Source organism: Portunus trituberculatus, chromosome 31 (genome assembly GCF_017591435.1).
Source record: "Portunus trituberculatus isolate SZX2019 chromosome 31, ASM1759143v1, whole genome shotgun sequence".
In the NCBI taxonomy this organism is placed as follows: domain Eukaryota; kingdom Metazoa; phylum Arthropoda; class Malacostraca; order Decapoda; family Portunidae; genus Portunus; species Portunus trituberculatus.
Genome location: NC_059285.1, coordinates 25,195,759 through 25,207,832, shown reverse-complemented (window position 1 = coordinate 25,207,832; position 12,074 = coordinate 25,195,759). Strand labels below are relative to the sequence as shown.

The 12,074-nt window shown below is 37.8% G+C and overlaps 1 protein-coding gene across 3 annotated transcripts in view; it reads right to left on the bottom strand.

Annotated features, from left to right (window-relative positions):
• Window positions 1-12,074, bottom strand: part of LOC123511355 (GSK3B-interacting protein-like) — a 34,454-nt gene that overhangs the window by 332 nt on the left and 22,048 nt on the right. For all 3 annotated transcript variants that reach the window (XM_045267166.1, XM_045267165.1, XM_045267164.1), the window contains one exon: window positions 276-486. In XM_045267166.1, coding sequence (XP_045123101.1) covers window positions 276-472 — 197 coding nt within the window. In that variant the 5' untranslated portion in view covers window positions 473-486. The remainder of the gene's footprint in view (window positions 1-275; window positions 487-12,074) is intronic.

Sequence of the window (12,074 nt, the reverse complement as noted above, 5' to 3'; positions counted from 1 at the left end):
GAGAGAGAGAGAGAGAGAGAGAGAGAGAGAGAGAGAGAGAGAGAGAGAGAGAGAGAGAGAGAGAGAGAGAGAGAGAGAGAGAGAGTACAATAGATAAGTGAAATAGTAAAAAATGTGTTACTAAATGTCACTGTCTTGGTACTAAAATACTACAACCTACAACCACCACAACCATTCATCAACTGGTTTGGCATGTAGTAAGTACTTTTTTCTCTTTCTCATCATACATCTGATTCTAAGATGATAAAAAATTAAAAATAAAGTATAGCCCTTACCTGAACCCTGAGGCAGTGAGCTCAACACAGTAATGGTTCTCCTCTTTGGTGGTGAGGTTGAAGTAAATGGCAGCATTTGAGGCATGCAGAGCAGCCACAGACATGTGAGAAACACACTCCTTCACATCCTGGATGACAGCTGCTGCCTCCACATGCCACTCCTGTTCATCCAGAACCCGCTCCTCTTGCCCCTCCATTTTCCCCAATCATACTGCAATGCAAAATATACATGCACGCACAAACACACACACACAACTAAGTAAATACATAGAGAAATAAGGATGGTAGTTAAAGATATGAAATCCAAGTGGAGAGCAGTAGAAAGCGGAGTGCCGCAGGGGTCAGTATTAGCACCAATACTTTTCCTCATATATATAAATGAAATGCCAATGGAGTGAACAGCTACATAAATCTGTTTGTGGATGATATGAAACTATGCAGAATTATAAAGCAAAAAGAGGATTATGAAATACTGCAGGAAGAACTAAATAAGATCTGGGAATGGAGCAAAAAGTGAGAAATGGAAAGCCATGTCATGGAAATGGGAAAGAGTGAAAGACGACCCGTGGGAATCTATAAGATGGGAGATGGAGTAGAACTGGAGAAAGTAAAAAAGGAAAAGGACTTAGGAATCACGATGGAAGAAAACAATCAACCGGTAAGCCATATTAATAAAATTTTCAGAAACATATAATTTGTTAAGGAATATTGGAATAGAATTTCACTACATGGACAAAGAAATTATGAAGAAATTGATAAGTACTATAATAAGACCCAGATTGGAATATGCAGGAGTAGTGTGGGCCCCTCATAAAAAGAAACACATAAGGAAGTTGGAGAGACTACAAAAAATGGCTACAAGAATGGTTCCAGAATTTGAAGGGATGACATATGAGGAGAGACTAAAGGCTATGGATCTACCAACCTTGGAACAAGTTTATAAATTGATCAACAGAATGGACCAAGTGGATAATGAGAAACTGATCCTGAGAGAAGAATATGACATTCAAAGCACAAGATCGCATAGTAAAAAGTTGAGAAAGGGAAGATGTACGAGAGATGTTAAAAAATATAGTTTCCCAAAGATGTATTGAGATGTAGAACAGTTTGAGTGAAGAAGTGGTGTCAGCAATGAGTGTGCATAGTTTTAAAGAAAAATTGGATAAGTGTAGATGTGGAGACAGGGCCACATGAGCATAAAGCCCAGGCCCTGTAAAACTACAACTAGGTAAATACAACTAAGTAAATACACACACACACACACACACACCAGACGCGGTCGAGGAAGGACGCACTGGCATCGCTCAGACAATCAGTTGATGTTCACTCCCTATTGTATAGTATTTACAGTGGCCTGGGCAAGTAGTGTGGGCTCATTTTTCATGAAATCAACTGTTAAAGAATCATGAGTAAAGAAGAGATTTCATCAAAAGGCAGATATCAGACTAGGGAAAGAATGAAAGAAGATGATGACTATATTGATGAGGGAGAGAGCACATTCAAAGGTTTCGAAATGGCAAATACTTCACTACTTAAGAGAGTGTTGAGTATTGAACATAAACTAGATAAATTGATAAGGAGAATATGGGAATGAAAGAGAATGAAGAACAGGAAAAAGAGTTTATAAAACTAAGAGAAAGGATAAAAAAAAGTGGAAGAAAACAAAGCTAGGCTAAGAGCGGAAAACGAAGAACTGAAAAAGGAAGTAGCTAACTACAAGAAGCAGATGGAAGAAGGACTCGGTAAAGCTGAGAAAGAAAAAGAGAAGCTGAAAGATCTAGTAAACAAGGAAGAGGAAAGAGTACAGAACTTGATTAAAAAAGAAGTACAAGCATGGAGAGTCCAAGATAAGAAAGATAAGGTTGATTTTCAGGAGGTGATTCAAGAACAACTAAAAGAAAAAGAAGAAAATATGACAAACAAAATGATAGGAGTCCTCCAGACAAAAGAAAATCTAGTTAGAGAAATTGCAGAAAAAAAGAAGTGTAATCGTATTTGGAAAAAAAAATATATATTTATAAAATATAGACCAAAAAGAGAAAAAGAAGTGAAATCAGTCAAAGACCTACTAAAAAATCTAAACAACGAAGATAGGCAAAACTTAGAAGAGGAAGTAGAAGAAATAAACAGAATGGGACCATATCAAGAAGGAAAAACGAGACCAATTAAAATACTACTAAAATCACAATCAGCAACTGAAGAAATATTATATAGAACAAAACTTAGAGAAACAGAAGGCTGCAAGGATATCTATATAAAGAAAAATAGAAATGAGGAAGAAAGGAAGAGATACAACGAACTGACGACGGCAGCAGTAAGGGAAAAAAATAATGAAAGGTCAGAAGAGGAAAAAAAAAGGCATTTTTTGGAGAATTCTAGGAGACAGGATAAGGAAATGGTATATAAATGAGAAGGAAGAGAAAAAAGTGGAACAACTTTAACAAAAAATGATAAAGGCAAGAGACTAAAAATGATGTATACGAACATAGACAGGGTTTTATTAAGTAAATTAGAATTATGAGATTACATAAAGAAAGAAAATCTGGATATTGTATGCCTGGCTGAAACAAAACTAAATGAGGCAATCAAAATAGACTTGAATAATAGGTATAATGTATGGAGAAGAGACAGAGGGGGTAAAGGAGGAGGAGGAGTCATGATTATGCTAAGGAAGGAGATAGTGATAAACCAAGTGGAATGTAGGGAAGGAAAAGCAGAAGTACTGTATGTTAAGATGCATATTAATAAAAAAAAAAGTTAACAATCATTGTAACATATGTGCCACCAAAAACAAATTCATGGACCAATCAAGAATATAAAGACATGATAGATGACACAATAAGGAGTCTAACGAGAATCGTCAAAGAAAGGAGAAAAGTGATAATAGTAGGAGATTTCAACTGTAAAGAAGTGGACTGGGAAAATTATAAAAGTGGTATGGGGGAAGAAGTCTGGGGAGAAAGATTCCTGAACCTAATGATAGACAATATGATGGACCAGAGAGTAAAGAAATGCACAAGATTCAGAGGAAACGACGAGCCGGTGATATTGGACCTAGTTTTTACAAGGGGTATACAAATGAATGATGATATAAGATACAAGTGCCCAATGAGAAAGAGTTACCATGTAATATTCGAAATGGATATAGAAGAGGGAAAGGAAGATAGAGACGATTCATACAAAGGAGACCAATTAAATTACAGAAAGGCTGATATTGAGAATCTCAAGAACTATTTTAAAAACGTATACTGGGAGGAGATGGAAAACTCAGAGACGATGCAAGAGAAGTATAACTTATTTTTGGAGATATACAAAACAGGAGTCAGGGAATACATCCCGAAATATAGACCTAAAGAAGAAGGAAAGAAAGATTGGTTTAATGCAAGGTGTGCTAGGGCAAAGGAGAAAAGAGATGGAGCATGGAAAAGATGGAGGAGAAATAGAAATCCAGTAAATAAAAAAAACTTGAAGGCAGTGAGAAATGAATATGTTAAGGTGAGGAAGGAAGAGGAAAAGAACTTTGAAAAGGACATTGCCGAAAAATGTAACGAGGAACCAAAATTGTTCTACAGATTCATAAATGGAAAAATTAGGCAAAAAGAAACAATAGAAAGGTTAAAAGGAGAGATTGGGATGGTGGAAGACCCAAAAAATATGGCAGAACTATTAAATAATAAATTCCAGGAGGTCTTTACTAAGGAATCCAAATTTGAAAGGCCACAGGGTAATAGAGAGACTGTCTATATGAAAGAGATTAAAGTAACCAAGCTTGAAATAAAAGAGTTAATGAAGGAACTGGATGAAGAGAAGGCAATGGGACCGGATGAAGTCTCAGGCAGAATACTGAAAGAATGTAGGGAAGAACTAGCAAGTCCTATATACATCATAAAATGCTCAATAGAAAATGGAACAGTACCAGTAGAATGGAAAAGAGCTGAGGTGGTTCCCATATATAAGAGCGGAAGGAAGGAAGAACCTTTAAATTACAGACCGGTATCATTAACTAGTGTAATATGAAAGATGTGTGAAAGAATAATAAAGAAACAATGGATCGAGTTTCTTGAAGACAACAAATTAATATCAAATAGCCAATTTGGTTTTAGAAAAAGACGGTCTTGTGTAACTAATTTATTGAGTTTCTATTCTAGAATAGTTGATAGAGTACAAGAGAGAGAGGGATGGGTTGACTGTTTTTAATTTGGATTTAAAAAAGGCGTTTGACAAAGTGCCACATGCAAGATTACAATGGAAGTTAGAGGAGAAGGGTGGCTTAAAAGGAAGCACATTGAGATGGAAGAAAAATTACTTGAGGGGGAGAGAAATAAGGACGATAGTTAAAGATATGAAGTCCAAGTGGAGAGCAGTAGAAAGCGGAGTGCCACAGGGCACCAATACTTTTCCTCATTTATATTAACGACATGCCAGAAAGAGTGAATAGCTACATAAATCTGTTTGCAGATGATATGAAACTGTGCAGAGTTATATAGCAAAAAGAGGATTGTGAAATACTGCAAGAAGACCTAAATAAGATCTGGAAATGGAGTAAAAAGTGGGAAATGGAATTCAATGTGAACAAAAGCCATGTCATGGAAATGGGAAAGAGTGAAAGATGACCTGTGGGAATCTATAAGATGGGAGATGGAGTAGAACTGGAGAAAATAAGAAAGGAAAAGGATTTAGGAGTAATGATGGAAGAAAACAATCAACCGGTAAGTCATATTGATAGAATTTTTAGAGAAACATATAATTTGCTAAGGAATATTGGAGTAGCATTTCACTACATGGACAAAGAAATGATGAAGAAATTGATAAGTACTATAATAAGACCCAGATTGGAATATGCAGGAGTAGTGTGGACCCCTCATAAAAAGAAACACATAAGGAAGTTGGAGAGACTACAAAAAATGGCTACAAAAATGGTTCCAGAATTTGAAGGGATGACATATGAGGAGAGACTAAAGGCAATGGATCTACCAACCCTGGAACAAAGAATGGAGAGAGGAGATCTGATACAAGTTTATAAATTGATCAATAGAATGGACCAAGTGGATAATGAGAAACTGATCCTGAGAGAAGAATATGACATTCGAAGCACAAGATCACATAGTAAAAAGCTGAGAAAAGGAAGACGTCTGAGAGATGTTAAAAAATATAGTTTCCCGCAAAGATGTATTGAGACGTGGAACAGTTTAAATGAAGAAGTAGTGTCTGCAACGAGTGTGCATACTTTTAAAGTAAGATTGGATAAGTGTAGATATGGAGATGAGGCCTCACGAGCATAAAGCCCAGGCCCTGTAAAACTACAACTAGATAAATACAACTAGGTAAATACACACACACCAGGAACCAGGTAGAAAGGGAAAAAGAGAGAACTGAGGAGTGAAGCTAAAGAAAAAAAAATTAAGGAAGGACAGAGAACGAAAAGAAGTTTTACTGGAGAGTGCTGGACATGAGACTGAGGAAATGGTATATTCGGGAAGGGGAAAGAAACCATTAAGAGTCATGTATACAAATATAGATGGGTTTATATCAGGAAGTTTGGAAGTGAGAGATTAGATATTGGAAAAAGGGCCAGATGTGGTATCTATGACAGAAACAAAGTTAAGTGAAGATGTCCAAGTGAATTTCAAAGAGCAAGGATACAATGTTTGGAGGAAAGACAGAAAGGGAAAAGTAGGAGGAGGAGTACTGATCATGACTCGAGAGAATATATACGTGGAAGAGATACAGTCCGGAGATGGACTGGCAGAGGTTTTAAGTATAACAATAAGGACCAATGGCAGGGAAATTAGGAGTATCATAGTTGCATATGTACCACCAAAGACTAAAACATGGAGGCTTGATGTACATAAGGAAATGCAAAAGGAAGTACTAAATTGCCTGGATAACATGCTAAGGAAGGATAGAAGAGTGTTGCTCATGGGAGATCTAAACTGTAAACATGTCAATTGGGAAGAAATGGATGCAAGCAGTCGTGCTGAACATTGGGGGGATGATGTGCTACAACTGGCAATGGTAAACACATTGGATCAATGCGTGAAAGATTATACAAGATATAGAGGGGAAGATTATCCATCAATGCTGGATTTGGTATTTACAAAAAAAACAGAGCCGTGTCCAGACATCAAATATCAAACTCCTATAGGAAAAACTGATCATGTGGTCCTAGAAATCGAATTAGAGGATTGGCAAATTTTGGAATACAGTAAGTCCTCATTATACGGTAGTTCTTTATCCGGTAAATTCACAGTTACGGTATTTGGAGATTACTACCCTCAATTCGATATACGGTAAGAAAAATTCACAGATACGGTATCCACTCATGTCATCCGAGAGGGCCCAGCGCGAGGGAGCAGGGGTGACGACGTCATCCACGCCACACCTCTCCGCCACTCACAGTACTGACTTTAACTTGAGCACCCTTGGAGCCTATTATCTCTGCCCTTTCCCCCCTTTTATTAACTGCATTACATATTACTTACATGCATTACTAATAAGATGAATAAATGAAATATCAAAGGGTCTATTGTAAGCACAAATATATTCATAATAATCATGGCAAACACTAAAAACCTACTACCAGTGGCGAATCACACAGCAACTGATAAAGGGCACAGATGGGCCTGGCAAGCCCACTGTCAGTGAATGTTGGAAGTTGTATAACATCAAGCACGCCTTAGATAACATCAAGTCATCTTGGGACGAAGTGAAGATGTCTACCATGAACTTGGCGTGCCACTCACAGTACTGACTTTAACCCCTTCGTGCCAGATGTTAAAAAAGCCCGCCTGTATGATATACAGGTGGTAGTGCCGCACGCCTGAGCACAGGAAACTTGTGTAAGCTTGTCATACTTGTCATCTTTGTGTATTATGCTGCTATTTTTTAGTCACTATGTCGCCTTCGAAGAGGAAAGTGGACGCTTCTCTTGGAGAGAGAGAGAGAGAGAGAGAGAGAGAGAGAGAGAGAGAGAGAGAGAGAGAGAGAGAGAGAGAGAGAGAGAGAGAGAGAGAGAGAGAGAGAGACATTTGCTAATATTAGACACAAGTGGGACGATGTAGCTTATCTCGAGAGAGAGAGAGAGAGAGAGAGAGAGAGAGAGAGAGAGAGAGAGAGAGAGAGAGAGAGAGAGAGAGAGAGAGAGAGAGAGAGAGAGAGAGAGAGAGAGAGAGAGAGAGAGAGAGAGAGAGAGAGAGATGGGAACAGTCTATGCCATTGGGTAATTTTAGACACAAGGCAGGATGCATGTAGCTTATCTTTTGTGATTGGTGGAGACAAGGATGGTGGGAGGAGCACTAGGATTTCAAGGACAGCATACAGCGTGTGTAGTTGGTATTCAACACACTAAAAGGGACAACTGAACTGAAGAAAGCTCAGAAAAGTAATATGACGTCTATGTAGGCGTCACCGTATTTGCTACTGGGGCTTCATGACGCCCACATAGGCGTCACTGTAGTGAAAGGGTTAACTTTTTTTTTTTTTTTACGGTAAGGCCTATAGCGCCTGTAGGCACACTTGAAGAGTGTATGGGAAGCTCTGTTCAGCTTCCGCCCATTAGTGGCGCAGGCAATTTTATTTATAGTGGTACCCATATTAGGGCCCATATCACCGCCCAAGCTCATCTTGAGTGTAACCACCTAGAACGTGGGTATCATGGTGATATGTAGGTAACTTTAAACCACTCGACATATGGCAAAGTGTTTTAAGGCTGTACGTGGTGGGATTCGAACCTACGCGTGGACGTCTGCCCGATCCCACGCTCACCACCTTATCCACTATGCCACCGCCTCCCAACTTGGCCACCCTTGGAGCCAATTATCTCTTCCTCTCCCCCCTTCTTTTTTTTTTTTTAACTGCATTACATATTACTTACATGCATTACTAATTAGATGAATAAATGAAATATTAAAGTGTCTATTATAAGCACAAATATATTCAAAATAACCATGGCAAACAGTAAAAGCCTACTACCAGCGGCAAACCATGCAGCAATTGATAAAGGGCACAGATGGGCCTGGCAAGTCCACTATCAGTGAATGGTGGAAGTTGTATAACATCAAGCATGCTTTAGATAACATCAAGTCATCTTGGGACGAAGTGAAGACGTCTACTATGAACTTGGCGTGGAATAAAGTATGGCCAGAATGTGCTCATGACTTCCCAGGCTTCGCTGAAGATGATATCGGTGCGATCAGAAATGACATAGTAAATCTGTGCCATAGGGCTGGCTTCGATGAAGTTGATAATGATGATGTTTAAGATCTTTTGGAAAGCCATGCTGAAGCTTTTACAAATGATGAACTTACAGAGCTAGACAAGGCATCACAGGAGGCAGAAAAAAAGGGAGACAAGGAAGAAGAACCTGAGCGTGGCCTGGACATCAAAACTCTTAGAGAATGTCTTGGTGGTATCGAAAAAAGCTCTGGAAACACTGAAGGAACGTAACCAAATCCTGCCAGTAGCAGCAAAGTGGCTCATGAGAGAGAAAAATGTCAAGATTTATCAAGAAATCTATGATGAAAAAACAAGAAAAACTAAACAGTCCTCCATCTACTCGTTCTTCAAGCCAGTCAGACTTGTCGTCCCTATCACACATGCTGACCCTGCTACAGCTGGCCCTTCTATATCTGCTTCTGACAGTGCAGACGATGACACCTTATCCTTGTCTGCCCACTCGGCGGAAGATGAGTAAGGGCTGAAATCTCTACTGTCCCTTAGCCTCAGGAAGGATATCATCTGATAGAATACATGGCGATTGAAAGGTAAATAAAAACATTTTCTGTTTATTTCTTTTGCACAGTACTTTTTTTTTATATTTATTTTTTCTAATGATTATTTTCATGTATTTCAATTTCTGTAGGGATGACTTTTGACATGCTGGAACGCATTCCCTATTATTACATGTTATAATGGGTTCGGTATACGGTAAATTCGATATGCGGTAAGGTTTTCAGGAACGCATATGTACCGTATAACGTACTACTGTATAATGAGGGACACAAACACAAGAGACAGAACCACGCTAAATCAGATTTGGGGAGCTTAAAAAGTTATTTTGGTGGTATTGATTGGAAGGAAATTATGCATGGAAAGACAATTCAAGGAAAGTATGATATATTTCTAGACAAGTATAATGAGGGCATAAAGAGATATGTTCCTGAATATAGAGTAAAAAATAGCAAACACACCTGTTATAATAATATATATGTGCAAAAGGTAAAAAGTGCAAAGATGCAGCATGGAAATAATTAAGAAGGCAACATAATGAAATAAATAGGAAGCAGTATAAAGAGGCACGAAATGAATACATTACGATAAGAAGGGAAGAGGAGAGAAACTTTGAAAAGGATGTAGTGAAGAGATGTGAAAAAGAACCCAAGCTTTTTTTATAAGTATATAAATGGTAAAATGATAAACAGAGAGACCATTACTAAGATGATTAAGGGGAATACGATATATGAAACATTGGAAGAAATGAGCGAACTTATGAATGAAAGCTTTGAATCAGTATTTAATGAAGAGGGAGAGTTTATAAAGCCAATCAACCCAGCAGCACAGAAAGGATTAAGAGACATCGTGGTAAGAAAACAGAAAATTAGAGAAATGTTAGAAAAGGTGGATGTGAGGAAGGCAATGGGACCACATGGAGTGTGAGGATGGACACTAAGGGAATGTAATTAACAACTCTTTAAGGGAAGGGAAGATACCAAAGAAATGGAAAAGAGCCAATATAGTCCCATTATACAAAGGAGGAAAAATGACTGAGCCCCTATATCATAGACCAGTGTCATTCTTTAGCTGAGTAAGATCTGTGAAATTGTCATGAAAGAAAAATGGTTGGAATATCTGGAGAGAAATGAAATCATTAATAACTCCCAATTTGGTTTTAGAAAAGGAAGATCATATATAACAAACTTACTAAGCTTTTATACAAGAGTAATAGATGAAGTAAAAGGAAGAGATGGATGGGTGGATGCAGTGTATCTAGATATTAAAAAGGCTTTAGACAGAGTACCACACAGAAGACTCCTATGGAAAATGGAACACATGGGTGGAATTAAGGGAGATATCTTAAATGGGACCGATCGCAATCTTCTATGTAGGTGCCTTCAACCGCCAGATGGATTAATTATTTCACAGCAAGTTGGTCAACTGGAACATACTTTTCTGCACGTTTTGTAAATATTAAATGGTTTAATAAAATAGTTATAATCTTTCTAAGAATGTACTCGTGGCATATAAGCTAAAAAGTGGAAATATTTTATATATATGTAGAGCGCTCTTCTTTACCATCTCAATTTCTGGGACAAAAAATAGAAAAGATCATTAATAGGTAAAGCGTAGTTTAAATGCCTTTTTCTTTCCATAAAAATTAATATGAATTATATTCATGAAGAAAATCACAACAATTAATAGTCTTAGGAAATTAACAGTATAGAGGATATTGTCTGACATGCACCGAGATTGTTCTACCGAAACGTAAACAAATCTAGCGTGTTAAGAGCCATCGGCACACTCGCTACACAACGACTTCACTATGGATAACACTATGGATATTAGTGAGGATGAACTTAGAAAATGGACAGTGCCAACTCTGAGAAACTTTCTGAGATCAAAAGGCATACCAAGTTCGCTTGTTGTGATTCAGTTAGGAAAATTCGGTTTCGGTAATGTTGGCCAGGTTATTTTGGCACAGACTCAAAAAAATTTTTTTTTTTTTATAAATGCTACTCAGTGATAATTGCTCTACGCTTTTTTGAGTGGAGCATTATCCTATGCAGAAACTCTGACAATTTTGTGATAAGGTATATATGTACTATTAGACTTGCAAAAAATATTTTGATGGGACACTGGTACATTCATACTTTGCACCATTAGGAACATATATTTGCATATTTTTATGTCATTTTCAATCAGACACATCGATAAATAACCAAACATTTATATTATGAGGTATGTAGGCATGAATATCAGTATATATATTTTTGTAATAGGGCTTCCACAAGAGCGACAGTTCGGCGCGATAGGCAGGACCAACTTGTGAATTAAATCAGCTGGCGAACAATGAAAATTACACAGATCGCAATTGGTGCCATTGGATGACAGATTATTTAACAGATAGGAAAATGAGGACAGTGATAAGAGATACACCATCAAGTAGGAGTACTGTAACCAGTGGCATACCACAGGGTTCGGTGTTGGCACCAATAATGTTCCAAATATATGTCAACGATATACAAAGGGTTTGAGTAGCTACATAAATTTGTTTGCAGATGATGCCAAGCTCTTGAGAGTTAAGGATACAAAGGGTTGCTACAAAGATGGTCCCTGAAATAAAAGATCTTCCCTATGAAGAGAGACTGAAGGAGATGGAGCTACCAACTTTGAAGGATAGACAGGAAAGAGGAGCCCTAATAACAAAGTAAAAGTTAAGGCGGCGTCACACTAGCACTTTTTCCATCATCTAAGGCGATTTCCGTCGTTTTTTACTCTTGTCAACTCTTTCTGTCGTCTTGAGTCAGACGGAACGTATCGTTTTCGTCAAGCGTCAATTTTTAGTCCAAATAAGAACTATGGTTTCTAATAAACACTTTTATTAAAAAAATTTTTTTTGTTAAACAGAAGAATGCTATTATCATGATAGAAGAAATCTAAATAAGTTGATGAATACTGTCATACCTCGCCCAACACGACAGTAACGTTCCTGAGCTCGTCGTGCACGGTGAGATTCGTGTTGGGCGAATAATAGGCCCTATGGAAAAATAGGGGTTACGTTCCCAGATCCTCTCAAAAAAACAC